We start from the raw sequence: 27,614 nt of genomic DNA, 5'->3' as shown, positions 1-27,614 counted from the left end.
AAGATCCAGACGTACAAAAACAACCATTACGAACAAACTGATGTGTAATGTATACACTATTTAATAGAGAAAATAGCAGATCTACTTATTGTTTACCTATATAAAATAAATGGGTGTCGTTTGTTTTTTCCTTGTTTACCTTGAATGTCTGGTTTGGTAATGTGAAATAAGGCTGAAAAAGGCTAAGTTATACTTTTTGTTCACAGATATTAAATAATTATGATGATAGTTAAATAGAATTGTTTAACTAAAGATGTAGCAACACCCTGATCTACACAAACCCAGCAGCTTGTGAGCACTTTACTGCACCATCATTTACTGCATATCAATGAACATAATTATTGCATGAATGTTAATGCATAAGACTTGTTAAATACTGACAAATATGGACACACACTGATGCTCATATTGTACTACCAGTAACCTATGAGCTGGAGGGAATAATGCAACCTAAAATAAAAATAAAATTCCATCATGTTGAATAGAAAATAAGATCCATAAAATAAAAATTAAACTCCATCTCAATAAACTATTAATGCGTATTTTATTCAGTCATGTTGATTTTGTCATTATAATTGCTCTGCTTTTGCATCATTGGATTAGACTGACTGATCATTATGACTTAAACTAAAGGCTTTTTTTCTATATGAGTCTTCATGTGTCTTTTTAGATCACTTGTCTTTGTCGTATCTCTCGGCCAGGCGGAGAGCGCACAGTTGGATTGAACTGGAGTACTCAATGCAGTCCGACACAAAGGTTCAAGGTTTAACAAGTATATTTATTGTAATAATAGGTTGATGGAAGAAAAGGGGGAAAAGGTAAGGGGATGACAGGACCAGGGTGGTACAAGCTCAGGGTCAGCGGGAAAATAAGGTGCAGTTCAGTCCCCCGTCTGTCCAATTTATACTGGCCTACGACATTAGTGTCTGCGTACACGCACGTCTGCTAATCGGTGTGGAAACGCCATATCATATGTGTGGGGGCGCCATGAGTGTGTGCTTAACGTTTACTCTTAACCAATCGTCGGTCCCAGAATGGTCAAACAGGTCCATCTACGCACTTTGGTCTTCATAGCTTTGCGTGCACGCTAGTACATGAGAAGACATGTGCGCGTGCGTTCTTGCGTGCGTGTGTGTGCATTCTGTTTGAGGGGTCCCACATGAGATAGTGGGGGCCCCGCATGAGATTGTATATCTTACGTGCTCCTTTTAGCTCTACTATCTAGCATGTGTCCAGTACACCTATGCGCTGTATGTGACAGTGTGTGTGTGTGTGTGTGTGTGTGTGTGTGTGTATGTGTATGTGTATGTGTATGTGTATGTGTATGTGTGTGTGTGTGTGAAGTCCGAGGTCATTGTATGTTGACCTAAGGACTCGGGCCTCTCTCCCATGACCGGTATGTGTGTGTGTGTGTGTGTGTGTGTGTGTGTGTGTGTGTGTGTGTGTGTGTGTGTGTGTGTGTGTGTGTGTGTGTGTGTGTGTGTGAGAGTGGGTGAGTGTGTGAGTGCGTGCGTGTGCGTGCGTGTGCGTGCGGTCCTGATTTACACGACATCCCTCCCTGATTTCGATTCGCGCCAGCTAATCAAAAACAAACAAACCACCGAACCCGACAGACCAGGGACACAACCACAATCACCCATAAAAACAAAAATAAAACAAAACAAAACAAAACCCAACGAGCAAAAAATATTAAAAAACAAAAAACAAAAAAAAACAAAAACAAAAAAACAACAAAAGACACAGCAAAGCACACAAGAACTCCCCACTAGTCGACAAGCGACCCCACCCCACTAGCCTTAGCAAAGTGACCAAGCCACAGAACAATCCACCCACACCCGGCCACCCAGTACCCTTAGCATAGAGTTTCCCCACCTCCCCATTGTTCAAAGTCAAACGGCACAAAGTAATCAACGGTCGCGAAGCTTACGCGTAAACTAGAACAAGCCTTGCAGGACACAACCAAAATAGCGATTATACAGGTATAACTAAATCAAACGACTAGCATAAATCAATAAAACACACCGCAGCCCACAGGCCTACATAAACCGAGAAAAACAATAGCAACAATGCATGCACATCGGCGACACCATAGCGCACTGGACCACCGCCACCATAAAAATGTAAAGGAAAGTTAAAGAGAAACCGCCGAGAAAAAACGAAACACCTAACCAGAAAAAACGCGTGATGACTTCGCCAGGAGGCCGGCATACCTTACCTGTGTACACAAAGAAGAGAGAAAGGACAGACAGAAATGTGTACAGGTGTGTGCACATACGATAGAAAAGATAGAGCTATGTTCCTACGTGTGCATCTACGTGTGTGAGAATATGTGTGCATGTAGTATCAGTCAGGGGGGGGGGCATTGGGCTGGTGGAGGGCAGAGGCACCGGGACAGGGCGGGGGAGCGTGGGGGCGCGGATGGGCACCAACTGTTCATCCGGACCATCCATCCAGTCCACTTCACCGCGCCCCACCTGGGGACCTTAGATCCCCTGCCTCCGTGCCATTCAGTCATTCAAATCTCTTTCCTCCGGATGAATATCCATATAATCGTCCCTGTAATATTCCGGTCCCGGCCACCCCCTCTCGTCCCCTGAATCATCTCCATCCAAGGTGAACTCGAGGTCTCGTCTGACCACAGGTGCAATGACAGTCATTTGAATCGCCTGAATGTTCACAGCGCCCGCAATGCCCCTGGCAATGAAGGCCCGAAGTAGAGGGATACAGCAACAGATCACCAGGGCCAGAATAAGCAAGCACCCCAGTATGGCCGCTCCTATCTGGGCTAAATAGGTCCCCCACCCCCCCAGACGTAGTCGCAACCAGTCTTCCCAAGGGTCTCGCACACCGGTGTGTTCGCGAACCTCTTCCCTGAGTTCTCTCAATCTTCCCATTGCCATGGTGAAACTACCATTGTGCGCGGTGCTGTTTGGAATATAGGAACAACAAGTATCCGCAAACATGGAACAAACCCCGCCACTGGAGGCGAGGAGGAAATTTAATGCGTCGCGGTTTTGTGAAGCGACGAGGCTAGTGGCCGCCAGCTGTTGGCCCAGAGCATCCAATGCCTCGTAAGTGTAGTTCATGTAGCGTTGTTGGTTGTAGACAAAATAGTTGAGCCACTTGGCAACCACACTGATCCCTATTGAGGGAAAGAACAGAGAAGCCCCTGATAAGGCAACATGATTTATAACCATGTGGTCTCTGGGTATGTTATAAGGAACCCCAAAGGTGTCAAATTGCACCGAGGACACTGCGGCCATTCCTTGCTCGGCCCCCCTCCGGAGTCTTTTGGAGCGAAGAGCGCTCCTGTCTGTAAGGTCCTCAGCAGGTATGATCACTATGGACTGAACAGCCACGACTCTGGCGCATCGCCCGAACCAATTTATGGGCAAAGTTTTAAGTAGAATACGTTCCTTGCACATCCAAAATTGATCTGCCACCGCCTGCGTGGCGTAATGAAGTGGACAGATCGTCGGCTGGGGCTCAGTCTGGTTCCCTTTAAGTACAGTCAATGCCGGGCTGACGTCCACGTCGGGCTGGTCAGGCAAGCACCCGCTGTCGGTCACAGTAGAAGATATGTTCCATATGATCTCACATAAGTCCTCATCCAAGCTGCCCACATCTACAGACGGGTGGTCAACCATAGGGAGGCTCCCGTCCTTCTGGAAACACTCGAAGGTGCCTGCCAGTGTCAAACGCGTACTGCTGGGTGGAGACCCCAGATCCATGCTCATGCGCACATCTAGTGAAGTGCATCGACCTCCAGATAGGGACTCCCTCAAAACCCTTGTGTCCATGGCAGGCCTCATCACCGCACCGTAATATTCTGCCGATCCCAAGTAATGGAGACATTCCGCTGGGCAGAATGGCGCAAATCTCTGGCCAAACATTATAGCTGCTCTGCTGTTATAGGCGGCCGGGACCCTATCGTATCCCATCTGAGTAAAAGCTTCCGCCCTGAATTTCTCCTTCTCCCTCACGCAGCTTCCCCAGCTATATGGTGTATTCATCACTAAAAGTGCGTCAACTCTAGCGGAAGTACAGAAATAACAGTCAGTCTTATTTAAGGTCCATGCAGTATAATCCACCCACTGGTACCATGGGTTAGCGTGAGCTAGGCCATGTAAGGGGTCACTTATTACTGGTTTGTACTCCCGGCGGCCAATTGGACTGTGAGTTACATTTAATCGACCGGCCCATTCCCGTTCCCACTGTTCACCCTTGGAGATCGCCCGCCTAGTCATGTTGGGTCTATCACTGGTAATGTTCATCAACAGCCTCTCCTCAACTACGGGGACATCCATATCGTGTGGAAGGAGAGTCTTGACATCTGAGGAGGTGGTCGTTGCGTTAGGAAACGAAGTGACAGTTGGGACGGTCGGACGGGAAGTTGTATTGTTGTTTGTAGTTGTAGTCAGGGTTGACAGAGGCGTGGTTGTGTTTGGTGAAAGGGTAGCCGTCGTAGTCGAAAGAAGTGTGGTCGTGTTCGTCGGAAGAAGTGTGGTCGTCGCAGTCGTAGTCGGAAGCGTAGTTGTGGTCGGGAGAAGTGTGGGCGTCGTATTTGTAGTCGGGAGAAGTATGGTCGTGTTCGGGGAAAGGGTAAAGAGTGTGGTCGTGTTTGGGGAGAGAATCGTAGTCGCGGTCGGGAGAAGTGTGGTCGTGTTAGTTAGAAGAAGTGTGGTCGTCGCAGTCGTAGTCGGGTTAATTGTAGTCGTAGTTGGGAGAAGTGTGGTCGTGTTAGTTAGAAGAAGTGTGGTCGTCGCAGTCGTAGTCGGAAGAAGTGTGGTCGTGTTAATTGTAGTCGTAGTTGGGAGAAGTGTGGTCGTGTTAGTTAGAAGAAGTGTGGTCGTCGCAGTCGTAGTCGGAAGAAGTGTGGTCGTGTTAATTGTAGTCGTAGTTGGGAGAAGTGTGGTCGTGTTAGTTAGAAGAAGTGTGGTCGTCGCAGTCGTAGTCGGAAGAAGTGTGGTCGTGTTAATTGTAGTCGTAGTTGGGAGAAGTGTGGTCGTGTTAGTTAGAAGAAGTGTGGTCGTCGCAGTCGTAGTCGGAAGAAGTGTGGTCGTGTTAATTGTAGTCGTAGTTGGGAGAAGTGTGGTCGTCGTAGTCGTAGTCGGGAGAAGTGTGGTCGGGGGTTCCCTCCCTGTGGTCACCACAACCAAGACTTGATGGACTGGACAAGCCGCCGTTGGAATCCGATTGGGTTTGCCACGGACACCATTTGTCATGGACGATTGGATTTGCCATGGACACTCTGGGCTGTCTCTGATGCAGGTATATATCCCGCCATCACTGACCTGAAGTTTGGACATAATGAGGGAGCAGTCTCCCTGACTTTGGTCGCCATTCAGGAATCGTATTCTGTTCGTCGGACTACCTCCGGTCACCGCCACTGTACCTTGATGTTCATCTTGCCATAAATTGTACCATAACATGTCAGGTGCGCCCGGTGTTCGGGGGCACGGACACGGGAGCAGTATGAGGCTTCCTTTCCTACCCTTAACCGTCAACATCGTACCGCTTGGGTCTACGTGCCTCACGACTCGGCCTCTGGCGGCCGGGGAGGGAAGACCACTTTTTGCTTCGCCTTTTGGACGATTGAGGCTGTTCTGCTGGGGTGTCGGCGGGTTGTGACACACTTTCGACATCCGGGGCAAGAGAGGGTTGCTCTGGGACAAACCGTAGATCGATTTGTTCGAACCCTTCCTGGAGGTCCCCTCCTGATTCGTCACCGCTACCGCTAAGTGCAATAGGAAGGTGACCAATATCAGCTTCCTGGGCGGAGTCGCCAGAATTATCTCTCTCTGTCTCTGGGGCTGGCAGGGCCTCAGGCCCTGTCTGAGCCCCTGTCTCATCCCCTTGTTGAGCTGCCGGGGCCGCTGGCTCCTCTGTTGGAGGCGTGTGCGCTTCTCCATTGGTGGGGGCTTTGACGCAGTGGTTCAGATGATACCACGTTGGAGAACCGTCAACCTGTACTGCGGTACCGGTACTTCGCACAACAAGATATGGCCCTTGTCGGCGTTCGTTGTTCCAGCGTCTTCGAAAGACACGAACAAAGACACTGTCCCCCGGCACTATAGAGTTGACGGGCGTTCGCTGCGACTCCTCCTTCTCCTCCTGTTCCTGTTTGGAAGAAACGTAAGTAGCAATCCTCCGATGGAGGTTAGACATATACTGGACATACTTTCTCATGTCATCCTCAAGCAGCGACAGACTAGGGCCTTTACCACTGGTGCGTAAACCAGCAGTGTTCATGCGCCGACCCATCACTAATTCATGCGGTCATTTTAAGGTGTCGAATTTCACTTGAGCGGCATGCCATCAAAGCGAGGGGGAGCGCATCGACCCAATTGAGCCCTGTTTGTTGACATATTTTTGTGATCCTATTCTTCAGGACACCATTATATCGCTCACAAAGACCGTTAGATTCTGGATGATAAGCAGACACAAAACGTTGCTTGCTGCCTAACGTTTTAAGGACCAACTGCATCGCGCGGTCAACAAATTCTTTCCCATTATCGGAAGCCAGCTTCTCGGCCACGCCCCAGCGGCTGAAGACCTCCCTGCAAAGGAACTTAGCCACCGATTGACTGTCCTTTTTTCGCGTCGGCGTCGCTTCTATCCAGCGACTGAAAACGTCGACCACAACAAGAAGATACCTCTGACCACATACTGGATGAATCATGTCGACATAGTCCATGACAAGTTCTCTCATAGGCCCGTTTGGTGTGGGAATATGGCCTGGGTGCGTCGGTACTCCTCGTCGGATGTTGTTCTTTAAACAAATGGTGCATCGACCTATGACTTGATCAATCTGTTCCAACAAATAAGGTGCCCAGAACCCACATTCTTGTGTGATTTTTCTTTTCACCTCTGTCCTAGCCACATGTGCAAGCCCATGAGACTCCAGTATCAATAAGCCCAATAGGTCGGGCGGTGCTACTGCTAACCCTTCATGGTTACGCCATAACCCTGTGCCGTCCTGGACAGCACCCCGTTCCCGCCATAAGTTCTTATCTAGTTCACTGGCCTCATCTTGCATCAAAATTAAATCAGTCATTGTGACACTCTCCTCCAACTCCACCTCATGCGTTACTAAAAGGATCTTACCCGGCCTGTTAGCTCCTGCCACGCCCCTAGCTGAATTATCAGCGGCATTGTTGCCCAAAGTGATGCGAGAAGTGTCAGACTTATGTGCTGCGCATTTAGTGATGGCAATTTGCTTGGGTTTCATCATTGCTGACAAAAGCTTAACGATCTGTGCTTGATGTTTAATTGGAGAACCATCTGCGGTCTTAAACCCTCGGTTTCTCCACACTGCACCAAACAAGTGGCACACATTAAGGGCATATGCACTATCTGTGTAAATGTTTACTCGTTTGCCTTCTGCTAGCAAACAAGCTTCTGTCAAGCCTACCAGCTCGGCGAGCTGGGCGGAGGCAGGTTGTGGAATTGCCTCCGCTTTCACGGTTACAAAATCAGTACCTTGGGCCTGTACAACTGCATAAGCTGCACTTAAGGTCTCCCCAATGCGATAGCAAGACCCATCTGTCCAATATTCTACATCCACATCAGAAAGTGGAAGAGCTTGTAGATCGGCTCTTAGTCTAGAATACCTTACTGCCTCTTCCACGCAGTCGTGGGGCTCGCCATCCTCGGCGGTGGTCAACCATTCTGATGGATTTTTTGTAGGGCATCTGACCACGGTGACATCGGGTAGTTCTAACATTCGGTGATAGTCCTTAATTCTGGACAAAGTCAATGTGTATTTGCCAAAGTTTAAAAGATTTTTCAGGCTATGTTCTACACAAATAGTCACCGGGTACCCCATTGTGATGGCAGATGCCTTCTCGTACATTAAGTAGGTCCCAGCCAGTGCTCTGTAGCACGGGGCCATACCCATCTCCACCTCACTGAATGCTGTGGAATAATATGCTACGGGTTGGGGTTTAATACCAAAGCCTGTAGGCTGAGCAAGGATAGCGCACGCATGTTTTCCCCCTGTGGACATTGAAGCATACAACAGGAAGCTTTTGGTATAATCACACAATGCTAGAGCAGGGGCCTCCATTAACTTAATCTTTAGTGTCTCGAACGCCGTAATTGCGTCCTCTGTCCAAGTAAGGTTTTCATGCAAATGAGTGGTCCCTGTATCTTTGATCATAAGCCTGAGGGGACTCACAATGACTGCGTAGTCCTCTACCCATGCGGCTGAGTATTGGGTCATGCCCACAAACTTCATCAATTCGCGTACAGTTCTAGGTTTAGGCGCCTTACGAATGGCTTCTAAATGCTCATCGGAAATACCTCGCTGATTATGGCTGATTTTCTGGCCTAAATAAACTACAGTATCCTGACAATATTGAAGCTTTTTCAAACTTACGCGATGGCCCTTCTCTGATAATTTCTGTAAAAGAAGGATCGATTCTTCATGGCAAATTTTCTGATTTTTGCTACACAGAATCAAGTCATCACAGTACGAAAGTATAACCGATGTCATAAGAGGCCCTATGTCCTCCAGATCTTCTTTCAAAACTTTATTAAAGATATGGGGGCTGTGTCTATAACCCTGTGGTAGACGTTTGTAGATGTAATGCTCTCCCTTATAGGTGAACCCGAATAATCCCTGGCTCTCCTCGGCCAATGGCACCGAAAAGAACGCCCCTGTGAGGTCGAGTACGGTAAAACACGTTGCGTCCGCGGGAATATCCGATATCAAAATGTGAGGATCCGGTACCTCCGCGGGAAAATCGACAGAAAGTTCATTAATTGCGCGTAGGTCATGGCAGAGCCGATATGAGGAGTCTGGTTTCAAAATAGGTAAAAGGGGCATACAGCTAATAGGGGACTTCGTAGTCTGTAGAACCCCGGCTTTCAATAGTCCTTTTATCTGTGGTTCAATGCCCTGTATGGCAGCGTCTTTCAAGCGGTATTGGTGCTTCCAGGGAGGTGTGGTTCCCGGTCGAAGTTCCACCTTCACTGGCTGGGCTGACTTTACAAGTCCAATGTCTGTACTGCTCTTGGCCCACAAGTCCCCAGGGACCTGTTGCATCATTTCCTCCCTGAGAATTTGTGCTGATTCAATGGTGTAGATAGAGCTGTGTGCCATTCTGGCCGTCTGTGGGTGGCCCATTCCTTGTGCTGAGATCATAATCTTGAGAAATTTCCGATCTTTACTTGCCCAGATTGCAGGGTTTTCTTTTGTTGTTACAAAGACGGTGGATTCAGCTTCCACCATCATTGCCCCTATATGCTTCTGCTCGTAATCTTCGGAAATCCTTAAAGTCACATGTGGCAGACTGTTGTTCACTTTAAAAGTCTCTCTCAGGTATTCTTGCATGTTTATTTTCATCGCCGCCCCTTGGGGACCCAGTATAATACAACCGGAGCTGAGCATTGTCTGTTGTGGCTGTTGTTTCCTCCATTCTTCAGCCTCTGTGTCGCTTGCTTCTTTAAAGTACTGCAATGTACAGTGGGGATCATATTCTGGCAGTCTTGTTCCTGGTAGGTTAGCTGTAAGGAACTTGTCCCACAATCTGGCAGGTTCCAGCAGATCGTTACTTAGGTTTCCCAGCCAGTAGACCAACGAGCCTTCTGTTTGGTCCGTGGCAAATAGCTGCTTGTGTCGTGGGTATTCTTCGGGGGGGACGTGCACCACACATCCGTCTGGTGTGCACTTAATTGTACAGTTCAATCTGGTGAGGGCGTCACGCCCTAAAAGGCCAATGGGGGTTTTGTCAGACACAAGTATTGGAATTTCAGTCACTTGGGATTTGAATCTGATTTTTACAGGCAGTGTGGAAGGTATCAGCTGTTTTTTCCCCTCGAACCCGATTGTTCGGACGTAATGCCCGGACATAGGAAGGTGTATGGCGTCTTCTGGTTTTATACAAGTGAAGCAGGCGCCAGAATCTGGCATCAATTGTATTGGATTGTCATTTACCGTTACCCATACCATGGGATCCGGTTCCGCGCCTGACGCCACCAGCTGCCACCGTCCCTCGGATTCTAATGGGCATCCCTATTCTATGCCCCCCTGCGGCGGTCCTCTATGAGGATTCGCCGGACCCCTAGGGGGAGGTCTGGAGTCTCTTGAGTCTGCCCGGTCCTGCTGTGGTGGGCCCTGCCTCCGATCATCCCATCTCCGATCCTCCCATCGTCCAGACTGTTGGCGGCAGCGATTGGCCAAGTGACCATAACGGTGACATATGAAACAGGGACCCAGAGGGCCACGCCACCCGTCAGACTGAGGTTGTGGCGTCGTGCAAGACCACCCTTGCTGTGGTTTCGTCTCACCAGCCACCACCGTCGCCTGTCTGACTGGTTTCTCTCGAGCCAGGTGTGCCATATTCAGCTTCCTCATTGTTTCATCATCTGTTTCCTTCTGTAGTTGATCTTTCCGGCGTAGAGCCTCGACTTGATGCGAGATGTGGTCGGCGTATATTGTGCTGGTCATACTACCCAGACCCACGACGTCTTTAAGTTTCCTCTGGACCGTCAGAGGCAGACCACGTTCAATCTTCCCCCTCACTAAGGCCAAATCCATCTGGTTCCTTTCTGGATCCGTCCCGGTGACGTCTCTCCACTTCTGCATGGCGCGTGCAACGTAAAATCGGGGATTCTCTGCCTCAGCCAGGGGTTCAATCAGGATCCTGTCTGGGTGTACATTAGTCGGATAAACGTCCCTAAGGGCTCGGTACAGCGCTCCGGTGTGTGCGGCGAACAAATCCGCGTCAAATATTGCTGTGATGGAAAAACGTTGCAGCCCAGCCCGAGCGAAGATGGATTCCATGGTTGGGACACCCACCAGAACGGCTAGAAGACGTTTAACGTCCCCAATGGCAATCTGAATGCCCACCACAAGCTGTTCAAACTTCGCAATCCATGGATACGCCCCCTCCTGAAGTGGGGGCAGCTTGTTGGTCAGGTCCGTCAAATCCGTGGCCGCCCAGGGTTTATAGTCAATGTCCGCTCCCCTGATCACAAGTGGCATCTGCTTTGAGGATGATTGTTGGCCCTTGGTCTTGCCCGACCGGAGATCGTAGGTCCGCCTCTCCGGCACGTCGGGGCCGCACTTCCGCAGCTCACGTGCCACCAAATCAAAGTCCCTGTGTAGCGCCTCTTCCTCCCGTCCTAGCTCGTGAAGCTTCTTGTTGATTACGTCGACAACTCGTGGGTCAGGTGCATCCTTATCAGTACAGGCCAGTTCCCTGTGCAGCCACTTCCTGCTCCCCTGGAGTTCCGCTAGATCATCGTCCATCCGGTTCACAGCGATGGATAGCTTCTCTGCCTGGGCCGTCAGCTTCTCCTCCTCCCCATCAGACAGTACTTGCGTCGCCCCGTCACCGGAACCGTCTGTGGCACGACCCCCTGCGTGCCTGTACCTGCCCTTGCGTTCGGCCTCCGCCAGAAGGGACCTGACTGTGGGAGAGTAGCCGTCCGAGGCCGCTCGACTGTTGGCGTCGGTCCTGGCTCCGCCCTCTCTCCCGTCCGAGGCCGCTCGACTGTTGGCGTCGGCCCTGGCTCCGCCCTCTCTCCCCCTTACGGGCCTGTTCCTACCGTCAGGTAGCATCTCTATTGTGGCGACGGCCCGGCCCGACTCCACCACATCCCCATTGTCATCTTTAACTTCATATCGGCCATCTGTGTCGAGCATCGGGACCTGTGGGTATACGGATCTCTGTCCGGCTGTGTCAGGGGCCTTCCCCAAATATGGCGGCGGTGACACATGTGAGAAAGGTTCGTCGCACAGCTCCATCTGTTTCTCAGTGAGCCGGGCTGGAGCCTGTAACCTCTCCCGTCTTTCTTTATAGGCTTTGCTCAACTTCTGGCCTTCTTTGAAAAATAAATCCAAAATTGCCACTTCTGCTTCTCGTTTCTCCTTACGGGCCCTGCCACGCCTCCCCGTTTTTTGTTCGGCTCTATACGTACTGATAAGAACTTCGAGGGTTTTAATCACGTGGGGATCAAAGGTCCCGTCTAACGGCCAGGGTGTTTCGATTTCCGGCCACCTGTTCGCCCATTTCTTTGAATAACCAAAAATACCCCTTATCAAAGGGTGTCGCTTCTGTATAATGCCCACAGGGGTCGTAGGCTGCGCCACGCTCACCCCTTTAACCCATCCGGCCCCCATGATTGGTAAACTACACGAAATTGTCCCACGTACTCCGTCAAAATATATCTATATAACCTGTATGTTCCTGGAACCCGGCTGTCAGGGTCCGATATAATCTACGTGTTGTAGGCTGACCCCGCTATGCACAGATCCCAATCAATTGCTGCCTGTTAAAAGGCTGTCAATGACCACCCGAACTATGTGTTGTATTAACAACCGTGACCGCACCATCAGTTTGTAAAACTATGTGTCGCTGCATGTACATGCGCGTGAATGTGATATGAGCATTGGCAGGACCTAACCGTATATATAGGGGACTGGAGTTAACCCACAAGCCAACCCTCAAAACACCCTCCCTCCCAAATGTGTCGTAGTTGTGTAATGAGGATACCCGTGACTACAATCCCTATGTACCTGTTAATTCACCTATACCATTACAGTATCATTATTCTCATAAAAAATGGCACCAAACAAGGATGACCCCCCTTAATGCACATTAAGTAAGGACTAACTGACTGTGCAATTGTCCAGAAGGCCTATTGTTACTTGTGTGGAACAAAATGACCAAGCCCAACACCAAAGAACGAGACCATACAAAGTGAACCAGATAGAATGACTGAATGACCAGTGTAGGTCAAGAAGGATCAATTAACATGTGTGACACAGCTCACGTCCGGCATACAAGAGTTGCATTCAGCTGCAGCGCCGTAAGAGTGATATCCAGCTGCGGCGCCAAAAATAGCAGATCTACAGATCTGCAAGATGAGAACCTCAGATCCACAAGATGAAAACGGCAGATCTACAAGATGAAAATAACAAATCCACAGATCACCAGACGCAAATAGCAGACCTACAAGATGAAAATAGCAGATCCACAAGATCACAAGATGAAAATAGCAGATCCACAAGATCACAAGATGAAAATAGCAGATCTACAAGATGAAAATAGCAGACCTACAAGATCACAAGATGAAAATAGCAGATCTACAAGATGAAAATAGCAGATCTACAAGATCACAAGATGAAAATAGCAGATCTACAAGATGAAAATAGCAGATCTACAAGATCACAAGATGAAAATAGCAGGTCTACAAGATGAAAATAGCAGATCTACAAGATCACAAGATGAAAATAGCAGGTCTACAAGATGAAAATAGCAGATCTACAAGATGAAAATAGCAGACCCACAAGATCACCCGACGCAGATAGCAGATCTGCAAGACGAAAATAGCAGATCCACAATGCAAGTGAAAGAGTAAATCACAGCCAAAGTCCTCTGTTGTCAGTCCACGTAACCCTAATCGTGTGTATTTAAACACACACTCAACATAAACTGTGTATCCATCAGCCTATAACTCGCATCGAATCTCCCCCTCAGTGTCTAAAACAAGGCACTAAACACAATTAACCATGCAATGGAGTTAGACAACGCACAGTGCAAGGCCAAGTCATTCAACAAGTCAGCAACCCGTTTCAACATGCAGCAATCAAGCACACATCAACAGCAACACTGGTTAGTGACAGGCGCAGACTTAGAACAATGCAAAGTGACACATGCCGACTTTATCTACCAATTAAAGCTTTGTAATTGAAAATACAATAAGCCACAACACCATATAGTGTCGCGGCAGGGTGTAAATGAAGCAAGGCCACACAGCCAAACTTGTAACTCATCAAAAGCTTTGTAAGTAATAACACCTTAAGTAACAGTACTATTAAGCGCTGTGCTAAAGTGTAGAACAACGTAGGGCCACACAGCCAAATGTGTCAGTTAACAAAAACCTTGTAATTGATGCCACCATGAGCAACAACACTATTAAGTGTTGTCCCAAGGTGTATAAGAATGTAAGACTTACACAGCCAAATCTGTCAATTAACAAAAATGCCTTGTAATTAATGCCACCATGAGCAACAACACTATTAAGTGTTATCCCAAGGTGTATAACAATGTAAGACTTACACAGCCAAATCTGTCAATTTAACAAAATGCCTTGTAAGTAATGCTTAAACTTCATAAAAGCCGACAGTGATGTTAGAATGACAAGCAACGCAAGGAGCGGGCGTTAAAAAATTAAAATAAAATAGAATAAACGAAAAAATAAAGGTGGCCTAACTAGTCCCACACAATCAAATTCTGCAGACCGTGCATTCAGCCATATTATGTCCAACACAAAGCATTCACAGGCCAACAAGACACAGAAAAACCATTCATCCAGCAGGGTGTACAAAACAATTGGAATCACACATTTGAATGCAGTAACAACGTACAACCGCTGCCGTCGGGGCGCGGGGCGGGGGAAACGCACCCCTCCCCTCTGTGGCAACTGACTGGGAGCACAAAATGGCCGCCCAATGCGTGGCTCGATGAGCCAAAATGGAGGACCGCCGACACAGCGTACACGTGCACACTAGGCAACCAACCAGAAGCGTTCCCGTTCCGCAACGCGATGACGTAGCCGCCGTGTCCCGTAAAAGCTTTAACTTGCCACCAACATTCCAATTCAACAAGTCAGTTTACGGCCAATTCAAACGGAATATATGTGATGCTCGTATAGGGTTTAGGTGGAGTGGGCCAAAAGTGTATAATCGACGTGGCAGCAAGAAATGACACCGCGCCGATTATTCACAAACACAGCGTTTTAACCCTGCCGCCTGCTGTCAGAACGCAGCCCTCCTCCGAGCAGCCTTCGAGCAGCCTCGTTCTCGTGCTGTTATTATTGTTATTATTTTCCAAAGTACTTTACCGTCGCTATAAACTACACAAAGTTTAATTTCGGCCAGCGCCCAATCGGTCAGAACGCAACGTATGCAATCGATGCTTTATTATTGGATGACTCGGCACCGTTCTTCGAATAATGATAGTTATCTCGCAACGCTAGCCGTTGACGGTTAGCCACATAATGGTGTGAGCACACCAAAGCGTATATTCACACCAACGGAACGCGAGCCCGACGCGCGCGAACGTGTACAAAAGCGCTCTTCAACGGGAGCGATCTGGGCGTTAAATCACAATGCGCAACGCAAATGTGTGGGTATATTTCAACTGATCCGCAGCGCCGTCCAGCGACAACACGGATCCAACAGCACAAATATCAACCCAACAACGCATAAAAATCCATAACATGAGTCATGAACCTTTATCGCACAGAACAACCAACAAGTATCACAATCCAATGTACGTCTACACTAAACTCTGACAGTTATATGGCCATACATGAGACAACGTCCAACTCTGCAACAATAAAACATCAACGACCACAAGCACTGTCCGTACGGCTGCAATCCAGCCAAACCACATAACCATTAACCTTAATTTTCTTTTTCTATCACAATGGCCCGGGCTTCCACAATTAACTGTATTCCCCTAATTGTATTATATCAACTGTATTCAATTCTAAACAGTACAAGGGCACCCAGCCGCGCCCTTGTTTCACAGAGCGTGGGGTGTGTATAGTGTATTCAGCGTCTATGTGTAATATTAAATTTATCTCGCAGTGGAGACACACAATGCCAAATCAAGTGGGTAGATAATCAACTGTGATGCATTTATCTCTAACAGTCAGTACACTCAAATGGTTAGATAAACCACAATGTCATGCATTTATCCATACTCAGTCAGTATTCATATGTCCTCTGATCGGGTGAGACGCATGTATGAATTATGGTGTTGTCACAGGGTGTACTCCGACCTTATTTTAGTTGGTATTCACTCTGCTGTCGTCAGAGTATGCCTGGCCGGACCAGCTGCACGCGCCCCTGCGGTGTCACCAAAAGCGCTCCAGGAAGAAAAACAAGCAGTTCGTCTTTTTAATAGCGAATATATCAAATCACATATATAATAATAGACTTCACACCGCGGACTCCCGCCCCATTAATTTTATATCAAACTATCCTTATACCCCCCAGCGCTTCCCCAAGTACTTAACTTCAACTGCGCGATTAATTCCAAACGCAATCAATTACCGGCAGACTTATACACTTCCAATCCTAAGTGTCTCACACATTAGGCTACAACTGGGACCTTTTTTCAAGATTACGGGTGACCCCCTCCCGCATCCCGCTATCTACCTTTACGGCTGATCTTCACCGTAAAAGTTTATCTGATAGGGTCCTGCAAATTAATACCAAGCACTTTTAGATTAGGACGGAGCTCTCGACGCGTACTCCGGCCGACTTATTCAGGCAATCGACGTTCCCAAATAAATCTTAACTTTTGCCTTCTTTTTTTTTCTTCTCTCATGGATCAACAATGTGTCAGTATTAATGCACTCAATTTAAGGGGCGTTAAAGCAATGGACCTTCTTTAACTGATCAAATTAGGCGATAGACGTACCTATTTTAATCATATTCTTTGCCTGACAACTGAAGGATACATTATACCGATCCCAGAACTCAGAATAGATAGCACGACAAATAACAACAAGAATTTAAAGGCAGCTAAAGCAATTGACGTTCTTTAACTTGACATAATTAGGCGATTGATGTATTCCCAATTAGATCATAATATTTGCCTTCTGACCTGAAGAAACTAGTTACAGTTTCCAGACCACAAGGGGAGAGAACAATAATAATAAAGTGATTTAAATCACAGTCTGTGTAGGTGTCAGATCATAAGCATATTACAGGGCAAATAAGGGAGAATACGCTTTTCACTGTTTACAGGTGATTATGATAAAGGTGATTATGACAACATGCATTGTGCGGTGCATGAGACCCAGATCCAACTGACATTATCCGCCTCCCGCAGACACAGGATTCTTGAAGTGCAGCTTCCCCCGGCGCGACCCCCAGCATACTACAGCAACACGGGTGTGAATTATAAACAAATAATTCTCACCTTGCTGTAGTATGGACTGTTGTCTTTTTTATGAAGGTCCGCGTCCGGTTGGGTCAGCTTTTCACACTCTTCGTGGTCGCCAGATGTCGTATCTCTCGGCCAGGCGGAGAGCGCACAGTTGGATTGAACTGGAGTACTCAATGCAGTCCGACACAAAGGTTCAAGGTTTAACAAGTATATTTATTGTAATAATAGGTTGATGGAAGAAAAGGGGGAAAAGGTAAGGGGATGACAGGACCAGGGTGGTACAAGCTCAGGGTCAGCGGGAAAATAAGGTGCAGTTCAGTCCCCCGTCTGTCCAATTTATACTGGCCTACGACATTAGTGTCTGCGTACACGCACGTCTGCTAATCGGTGTGGAAACGCCATATCATATGTGTGGGGGCGCCATGAGTGTGTGCTTAACGTTTACTCTTAACCAATCGTCGGTCCCAGAATGGTCAAACAGGTCCATCTACGCACTTTGGTCTTCATAGCTTTGCGTGCACGCTAGTACATGAGAAGACATGTGCGCGTGCGTTCTTGCGTGCGTGTGTGTGCATTCTGTTTGAGGGGTCCCACATGAGATAGTGGGGGCCCCGCATGAGATTGTATATCTTACGTGCTCCTTTTAGCTCTACTATCTAGCATGTGTCCAGTACACCTATGCGCTGTATGTGACAGTGTGTGTGTGTGTGTGTGTGTGTGTGTGTGTGTGTGTATGTGTATGTGTATGTGTATGTGTATGTGTATGTGTATGTGTGTGTGTGTGTGAAGTCCGAGGTCATTGTATGTTGACCTAAGGACTCGGGCCTCTCTCCCATGACCGGTATGTGTGTGTGTGTGTGTGTGTGTGTGTGTGTGTGTGTGTGTGTGTGTGTGTGTGTGTGTGTGTGTGTGTGAGAGTGGGTGAGTGTGTGAGTGCGTGCGTGTGCGTGCGTGTGCGTGCGGTCCTGATTTACACGACATCTTAACACAGCCTTTACCACATACTGTACAAGAGAATGGCTTTTCGCCTGTATGAGTCATCATGTGTGTTTTTAGAGTACCTGCCAGAGTAAAGTCTGTACCACAAACTGTACAAGAGAAGGGCCTTTCGCCTGTATGAGACATCATGTGTGTTTTTAGATGACTTGTGCTAACACAGCCTTTACCACATACTGTACAAGAAAATGGCCTTTCGCCTGTATGAGTCATCATGTGTGATTTTAGGTTACACGCCTGAGTAAAGCCTGTACCACAAACTGTACAAGAGAAGGGCCTTTCGCCTGTATGAGACATCATGTGTGTTTTTAGATGACTTGTGCTAACACAGCCTTTACCACATACTGTACAAGAAAATGGCTTTTCGCCTGTATGAGTCATCATGTGTGTTTTTAGAGTACCCGCCTGAGTAAAGCCTGTACCACAAACTGTACAAGAGAAAGGCTTTTCGCCTGTATGAGTCATCATGTGTGCTTTTAGATGACCCGCCCGAGAAAAGCCTGTACCACATACTGTACAGGAGAAGGGCTTTTCGCCTGTATGAGTCATCATGTGTGTTTTTAGATGACCCATCTGAGTAAAGCCTGTACCACAAACTGTACAAGAGAAGGGCTTTTCGCCTGTATGAGTCTTCATGTGTGATTTTAAATTCCGCTTTAGACTAACCATTTTGCCACACACTGTACAATTAAAACGTTTCTTCCCTGTGTAACTCCTAATGGAGTCAGTTTGTTTCGATGAGTTCGGGTCCTGGGACAGCTTGGCTCCTCCCACATTTTGTGTGTTTTGTGATTTCAGTGTGTTTAAAGCTGACTGATCTCCCCTAGTCTCCTCCCACTCATCACTGTCTTCAGTGTCAGATTCAGAACAGTGTGAAGAGAGGAGCTGGTTGTCACTAGTTGGTTGTGATGTTCCACAGTCCTCTAAATCAGCTTGTGCTTTCATGTGTACAGTTGAGGTTCCGGCTACAGGCTCTGTCTCTCTGTTTTCATCATCATCTTCACTTTTCACTGCTAGTAATGTCAATATTTGTCCACCACCCTCTTCTGGTCTTTGAAGTAGCTCCACTTGTTCATCTTTAATCTCTGGAGCTTGTGGTTCCTCCTGGACCAGACTGGAGCTCCTCTCCTCTTCAGGTGGAACCTCCTCTTTACACACAGGGACGTGCAGAAAGTCTACAAAAAAAATACAATGTGTTACGACCCTTATGGTCTAAGAGCAAAGGCCCTGCAATGTATTCAAAAAGACATCCAGATTAGCTTGTAGAGCGGCTATTTTCGGTGCAAAGGATACATTTGGCTTTACACTACTTTCAGTGAGCGTTTGCTGACTGAAAGTATCTGACCTACAAGCAAGCAGTGCGTTGTGATGAGACACACTGTGGACTTTATCTTTCGGCAGAGCAAAACTGTCGTCAGAACTTCTTCAGTTCGGTCATTTTGGTTTTCGTTTTTTGCCACATTAACACAGTTGGAATGTTAAAGAATGTTTTTATTCCATCAGAAAGTCGTTTTAGTGTCATTAAGTCGTTGTAATTACATTGCAAAAATGTCACTGTATTTACAGTTTATTTGTGCATTTTGGGGGTGTGAACATTCCTACACGTATTTACATAGAGTCGTTTCGATTGGCTCTTTGTTCTCCAGCTCAAGCCGCCCAGATTAGTTGCAGTGTTTCTGTGACACAATATGAAACACAACAACATCATTATTGTTAACTTGATATGATGCTGTTGGATCTTGTAATAAAAGTATAAATTAAGTGATTACCCGTCGTCGTCCACTGAAGAAAAAAAAGTCGCTGCCAGTTTTGTGTTTGTGGTCTCCACACTACACACAGCTGTGCGTTCTGACGAGATTTTTTTAGTTACTTGTAATCCATTATTTTGCCCTTTATATCAGTGAACACGTGAAGCTATGTCTGGTTTAGCACTGTGTTTAAATCTTTGTAACTTTATTACCGTTGAATGCTGCTGCCTGATGATGAATAACATGAAAGCGGTGAAATCCGTCTTTTATATAATTTGATCAATCCATGACGTTGTTGTTAGAAGAACAGCTCAAATATTGAATGTGATGACATGTGTAGTACAAATCCTGGTGTGATCTTCTTAAAACGTGGAAAGGATCATAACAAACGTCTAAGGTATTTTTCCCCTGACTTTCTGTTGAAAAGATTTTAACTCTTTCACATCAGTGCACGGCTGATTTAAGCCATGCATTTAGGGGTAAAAAAGGTACCTTTGTACATATTAATAATAATGTAATGTAAACATACAGCATTTTTTAATTTAGCAATTAAAAGCATGGGTCTAAAACTACAAGGCTGCAAGTAGTTTTACTCCACATGTATTTATTTGAAAACTCAGTTAGCGTACTAGTTACTTTTTAGATTGTATTATTACAAAACATACACTAAACAACGTCAGTCCTATATTTCTATATTGCAATATTGATACTTTAACTTAAGTAAAACAACATGTACTTTCCCACACTGCCTACTAAGTGTTCACTGACAGCTAACCTAGTGGGGGAGTGGTTAGTGGGTGGGTTGAGTGATTATGCAAGCCATTAGGGGTGGAGACAAGTATCTATTGTCACACCCATTCCTGGGGCCCAGAGGTGCTAACATCTTTGGAATCTTTGCAGGGGAAATTCTCTGCTTTGGGGTTTCCAGTTCAACAAGTTTCAGATGGTCATATCTTCTTCATTTCTGCTTGCAAATTATGACTCATGATTACACACCTAAGTAGCCTACCACACCCGGAGTGAGCATGTTTTTGGGGGGTTTGCGTTCTTGTATTCTTGTTATCGGACCCTACAAACCATCCCACGTGCTCAGATCAGTCAACGCAGGGAAGGTGGAAGTTCACAAAAAAATGCCGGGACAGCGCTCCACACATCCCAAACTCTTCTCCCTTCTGGCTCCACAACTGCCTGGGCAGGCTTAGTGGACCAGGCACCTTGGCTGGTAATCCAGCATGACAGTGTGCCGCGGGTTCGAGTCCCGATCCCGACAAACTTTACTGTCTGTCTTCCCCCATCCCTCTCCCTGTTTCCTGTCTACCTACTGTAAATATATCAATAAAGGCAGAAAAGACCCAAAAATATCTAAAAGGAAAAAAAAATGACGTAACTTAGATAGCATTTTATGTTGACATTGCACTATATAGTGTATACACAGTTTCATTGTATAGATATTCCACTGTTAGGTTCTTAGCTTACGTATGATTCTTGATGACAATTGACCTATAGCTAAGCCCCTCCCCAAACTGCTATGGTCCAATCACAGCTAAGCATAACATGGGTTAGACAAAGCTCTCCACCAATAGTTTCCCTATATGATAAAACATTGTTTTAAAAAATGTCGCACACATATTTTTCAGTGCATATGGCAGGCCTTGTTGACAGATTTGGAAGAGACTTTGAAGGTCTGGTTCAAAAAATGAACCAGTATTTAATGTGTACAATCCATGATATTTACATTGGAATGAATGAGCCTGGCTGGAAAGTGTCCAAGTGGGAGTGTCTAAGTGGGAGGGGGCTTTGCTAAAGGTGAATATTTGCTGCATTACCATGTTTTGTTCTTGCTTATTGTAAATCACTCTGGATTAAGAGCATCTGCTAAATGCCTAAATTGTATTCAACTTTACTACAGGTTTAAACCACAGTAAATAAAACACTACATACCTGTCTTGTACAATTTTACTACAGGTTGCATCCTTGCATCAAACAGTCCATGTCTCTGGTCCATCTCTGGCTGCTCCTCTGACAACGTTGAATGTCTTTTGGAGGCCATCTCTCTAGATACTGTAGACCTCTCCCTGTGGTGCTCTGTGGAAATCACCAGCAGAAAGACCTTTCATTATACTACATATTCAAATCAAACTTTACCAAGTCTATTGTCTTGTTCAGTATAATGGAGCAGTCACTAGTTGTTCGAGTGCTAAAATAATTGTCCCCATCCTGATTTGAACATCAGGTGAACATACATTGTACATTGAATTTGTAAAAGGGAAAGAAAAGTCAAAAAGTAACACAAATAGCCAATCTACAAGATGCTCAAAACATGTGGCATCGTGAGCTTGTATAACATGGCATAATCTTGGACATAGTTTGAATGCTGATTAATCGTGATTAATACATTTTTAAACTGAGATGCATCCGATTAAAATGTTTATTCGTTTGACAGCCCTACTCAAAATGAGTAGAGCTAGTAAGTATTTCTTAAAGCAGTATTTTTTAATACCTATATGAAAGATGTCAACAGTCATTGACCCACCAGCCTCTTCTGGTCTTTGAAGTAGCTCCTCTTGTTCATCTTTAATCTGTGGAGGATGTGGTTCCTCCTGGACCCGACTGGAGCTCCTCTCCTCTTCAGGTGGAACCTCCTCTTTACACACAGGAACATGCAGAAAGTCTATGAAAAAATGAAATATTTACATTACTACAGGTAGTTATTCTGGTTGAAATGAGCATGACAGCACACCTAGCCGTTAATAGAAGATTTGAGAACGGATTAATCACATTACAAAATATCATCAGTTGTGCTGACTAGATTAAACAGTTTTGTCAGAGCAGCAGCATTATTGGTTTAGGAATGGAACAAAAAGGGCAGGTCTACTCTCCTGTATTTTAACATCAGTTAAAATACTTGGAGTGCCAAAGATTTTCTGAGGTGGTACTTCAGTATAAAAACGTTGGGAACCAATGCTGTAAATAGTGTGGCCGTTTGTTTGCATTATAGCGTTCTCAAAGAAGATGTGAGACGAGTTGAATGTTAGGTCTTCTCCAGCAGGTTAGTTGTTAACTATGGAATCGCACATTTCCCGTCAGTTGGTGTGTCGGCACCATATATGGTGGTCGGGGTGAGAGAACGTGTGACATCACGTGACATCATCAGGGATGGAGATCCCTGGTGTCATCAATATTAAGCCCATATATGGAGATCCCTGATGTCATCAATATTGGTCAGCAACTCTGACCTCAAACCTCAACCCCAAACCTCTCCATATATGGAGCTGACCTGTTCTGACATGCCATATGTTGATCCTTCCCCATCCATCCTTCCTCTTCGATGTCTCCCTTTTGACTGATACCTGTCCATTTAAACTAGACGGGCCTGCCCCAAAGTTATTAGTGCAGCCGTGCCTGGCAGCCGGTGGAGACTAGAGTTCTTAACAGGCCCTGAAAATTAAGATCTTACCCCCCATACCAAAGTGTCAGCGCTTGCCCAGCAGTCTGCTGTCACCCAGGCGGATGCGTGCACGCGACCTGATCGCTTCTCGCCCTCAGGCGTCTTACTGGTACTGAAGTAGAATGAACTGCAAAGCCTTATGTGAACCCATTAATACTTTTACTGACGATTAATATCGGTTCATCTTTACACTCTCAGTACCGACCCACTTTAACAAATAAAACAAATAAAGTGATTTAAACTTACCGAGATCCAGGTGGTCTTCAGGTTCCTGTTTAAGGTGGTCTTCAGGTTCCTGTTTAAGGTGGTCTTCAGGTTCCTGTTTAATAGAAACAGTTGTGGCTGGAGAACTGATCTTCACCTGCAGACTGGACTCCACACACTGGTCTGGAATGAAGGTGACATTAGTAACAACTTTAATAATAAGGTTGTTCATGTGTTATAAACAGCATAACACTCCTGTAGAAAACTGAACCAGACTAAATTGATTTATATTATGAACCAGAGTTTTTTTTAATGAAAATCAGACCCGTCTGGACCGAGTGGCGCTGTACTGTACTCGTGCTGTAGTATTGTACTGTACAAGCCGCTCTCCCTGGTGTGTGTGTGTGTGTGTGTGTGTGTGTTACGGCTGCACAACAGTGACACTTGGTAGTCAACAAATGCTATAACGCTATTTCCGTGCTTGGACAGACAGACACAGAGACAGACCCAGCCAGGGAGTCAGGGACACACATTGCTGTGCACTGGAGTGGCTGCATCACTTACAAATTAAAGAACAAAATGAAAGCACATCTAGTAGCAAGCAATATCAGTTTGATAACAGATTCATGATCCTGAAATAGATAACACAAGTAGGTATAATAGTGTTGCTGTCAGGTGAAAACTTTTTGTCCAAACTGTTACCCATCTGAACTGAGTGGTGCTGTACTGTACTCGTGCTGTAGTACTGTACTGTACTGTACTGTACTGTACTGTACTGTACTGTACTGTACTGTACTGTACTGTACTGTACAAGCCCTCCTCCCTGGTGTGTGTGTGTGTGTGTGTGTGTGTGCGTGCGCGTGTGTGTGTGTGTGTATGGAAGTTGTGATGATACTATAAGTAATTAAACAGATCAGGAAGATGAAAGACTCAACCGTCAGGATTCAAACTTCATTCTTTATTGTAGGTCTTATTATGACAGAGTAGCAGCATCTCTGCCTCCCAGCCTCCACATCAGTGTCCCACACACATTTATATTGGCAGGCAATGTCCACAACGGTAACAACATTGATTTCCGCAGGTCTCCGGACATCTCAGCCACTCTCCACTCCTCATCGGAAATGAGGAGGTGGAGAGGGTTTCTAACTTTAAGTTTCTGGCCGTGACTGTGGCCGACGACCTGTCCTGGAGGACCACCATCACCTCTGATGTGGGGAAAGGCACAGCAACGCCTTTTCTTTCTAAGGAAACTTAGATGGGCAAAACTCCCACAGAGCCTGTTGATCAACTTCTACCACTGTGCAGTAGAGTGTGCTCACCAACTGGTGTGGTTTTCCAGCTGCACCAGGGCAGAGAAGGAGGGCCTCCACAGAGTGGTCAAGGCTGCAGGGAGGATCATTGGGGCCAGCCTCCCAGAGATCTCCACAGTCTTCACCTCCCGCTGCCTACGCTGTGCCAATAACATCCTACAGGACCAGTTCCACCCAGCACACCATTATTATTACACTGCACTATTACGTTGCACTAGCACTGTTGCACTTTGGGTATTATTTATTACAGTGTTTATTTGTATGCCAGTGGTGAAGCTCTGAACTCAACTTTCATTGTTTCGTGCAAGCAATGACAATAAAGATCGATCTATCTATCTATCTATCAATCTACAGTATGTAAACATCAGGTGAAAATTAAAATTATATTGAAAAAAAGTAACAAATATCCGATCTACAAGCTGCATGTGTGGTATCGTGAGCTTGTAAAACAGGGCATAATCTTGGACATAGTTTGAATGCTGATTAATCGTGATTAATATATTTTTAAACTGAGATGAATCTGGTCAAAATGTTTAATCATTTGACAGCCCTACTCAAAATGTATTTCAAAATGTAAAAGTATTTCTTTAAGCAGGATTTCTTTAAGCAGTATTTGTATTGCATCATTGACCCACCAGCCTCTTCTGGTCTTTGAAGTAGCTCCTCTTGTTCATCATTAATCTGTGGAGGTTGTGGTTCCTCCTGGACCAGACTGGAGCTCCTCTCCTCTTCAGGTGAGACCTCCTCTTTACACACAAGAATGTGCAGAAAGTCTAGGAAAAAATACAAAGAGACTCTTGAATCTTGTACCTCAGTGCTTTTCCTAAATTGAACTTTGATGGTGCGCTGACTGCGCTCTGTGCTGTATGGCCGTTTGTTTACATTGTAGCGTTCTCATAGAAGATGTGAGACGAGCTGAATGTTAGGTCAGTGAGTCTTCTTTAGCAGGTTAGTTAATACTGAAGTAGAATTAACTGCAAAGCTTCAGTGAACCCATTCATACTTTTACTGCCGAACCGTCGTCCCATTCATAATACCATCAATGTAGTCACATTGTTAATGCTAAAATCGATAACAGGGTCATATCGGTTCATCTTTACACTCTCAGTACTACCCACTTTCACAAATAAAACAAATAAAGGCAGAGTAATTTAAACTTACTGAGAGCCAGGCGGTCTTCAGGTTCCTGTTTGTCTTCAGGTTCCTGTTTAAGGTGGTCTTCAGGTTGCTGTTTAATAGAAACAGTCGTGGCTGGAGAACTGATCTTCACCTGCAGACTGGACTCCACACACTGGTCTGGAATAAAGGAATACAATAAATAACTTAATAAGGAATTTGATGTAATATTAATAACACAAGTAGGTATAATATTGTTGCTGTGAGGTGGAAACCTCTTATGTCCAAAACTGTTACTTTTCAGAAAATGAAATGAAAAGCTTGTAGATCGGCTATTTTGGTTACTTTTGGGTGACACTGATTAGGACATTAATTTACAAAAAAACATCAAAGGTTAAATTATGTGAGAGAGAGCGTGCATTTTCTGGCACCGGCGGCAGCAGTCTGACACCCTACCCCAGACCCTAACCTCACAGGGAAGACACGGGTGAATTTGAACTTGCAAAGCATATCGTGAGCCGCAACTGTTGTCGGCAGTTGCTGTGTCGGCCATGAAACGAACCAACACTGCCGCGGAACTCCACTAATGCCCCCACCTTCCAAGGCAGGTGCCGTCCCTCCCCCCGGCAGTGCCGCGTCTGATCGTCGGTGTCGGAGAATGCACTCGCTCCTTCTGAATTATGGAGATACAAGGTTTCTCTGCCCGGCAGCAATGATAAAAAGTAAACCCAGCTGCTATAATAGAACAGTGAGAATCATCTCACTGTATCAGGATCTCCGGATTCACATGGAAACGGTGAATTGCCTCACAGAACGTAGACCAGATGTCTCCCTTTGTGTGGGACAGTCCCTCATTTCCAAGACTTTTCAAGCGTCCCACAAAATGAGACCCTGTCCCCCATTGTGACTGACAGGCATCAATGTTCAAATGCCCTAATTGCGAACGAAGTGAGCACTAACTATAGAAGATGGCCAAAACTGTCTGTCTGTCTGTATGTCTGTCTGTCTGTCATGCTGTAACACCACCCTCCCGCCACCAGAGGGCAAAAGATTGGGAGCAAACCAAAACGAACTGAAATTGGAACGATACAGAGGTCTGTGTGTGTCAGACTGCCACAACATCTTGTAAAGCTCTCAGAATGATAGGCAATATTAGGCCCATCAGTCAGGCAGGCAGGCAGGCAGGCACACGCGGTAGAGTGAACAAGGATGAGTAAGCAAACTAAACATATAGAAGCCTTAACAGACGATAATAGCAATGCAAATAGGTTGTCCTCAAAACCACACCTCCAGTCGCAATTGCACACACAGCTGCAATTTGTGTGTTTGTGTGTGTGTGTGTGTGTGTGTGTGTGTGTGTCACACATACCTGGAGTGTGTAGATCGGTATCCATATCAACATCAATGTCCAGCACTTTGTTTTGTTTCTCCAGCAGAGTTTCTAGTGTCTCCATCTCTCTCTGGAAGAGGTTGACCATGACCTGAGCAGCCAAACTGAGGCGCTCCAACACAAACACTCTGACATCAAGCTTCACACAACAAACATCAGCACCACCACTCTGCTGCTGTTTGTCCAAAACACACAATATGTCCTCTCCCACCGACGTCATGTGTTCATTTATCTTCACCCGTACAGACTCCATTTGACACGTTTTGACGTCCATTATGAGACGTTGTTTTTAGTAGCACTCCCTTTATTTCACACCACGATGAAAAACAACCACATAGCTAAAGGCTAACAACCACCATGCTGCTACCATGCTGCAGTGCTAACCACTGCTACGCACAACCCTGCTTCCGGGTCAAAGTGTTTCACGCATGAGCAATAAACAATCCACATACTGTTGCCTTAATGTCTTTCGCCCCCTGGTGGTGG

At 46.1% G+C, this 27,614-nt stretch overlaps 1 protein-coding gene across 2 annotated transcripts; it reads right to left on the bottom strand.

Moving 5' to 3' along the window:
- LOC306919454 (uncharacterized protein) lies at positions 1 to 27,486 on the bottom strand. Of its 2 annotated transcripts, XR_013789532.1 has the most exons (8): positions 27,108 to 27,486; positions 25,784 to 25,918; positions 25,258 to 25,395; positions 23,355 to 23,495; positions 22,161 to 22,331; positions 21,602 to 21,745; positions 17,893 to 19,087; positions 1 to 674 (listed from the first exon to the last, which is right to left on the bottom strand). XR_013789532.1 is itself a non-coding variant. In XM_079532234.1 (4 exons), the coding sequence occupies exons 1-4, from the start codon at positions 27,400 to 27,402 to the stop codon at positions 24,744 to 24,746; spliced, it is 603 nt and encodes a 200-aa protein (XP_079388360.1). In that variant the 5' UTR covers positions 27,403 to 27,486; the 3' UTR covers positions 24,376 to 24,743. The 2 variants fall into 2 exon arrangements, 1 of the variants encoding a protein (XP_079388360.1); XM_079532234.1 differs by lacking the exons at positions 1 to 674; positions 17,893 to 19,087; positions 21,602 to 21,745; positions 22,161 to 22,331; positions 23,355 to 23,495 and adding an exon at positions 24,376 to 24,778.
- Between the last annotated feature and the right edge of the window lie 128 nt (positions 27,487 to 27,614).

Source organism: Electrona antarctica (genome assembly GCF_951216825.1).
Source record: "Electrona antarctica genome assembly, contig: scaffold_25, whole genome shotgun sequence".
Classification (NCBI taxonomy): Eukaryota; Metazoa; Chordata; class Actinopteri; order Myctophiformes; family Myctophidae; genus Electrona; species Electrona antarctica.
Note: the sequence above shows the minus strand (reverse complement) of the source record. Positions and strands in the feature narration are given on the sequence as shown.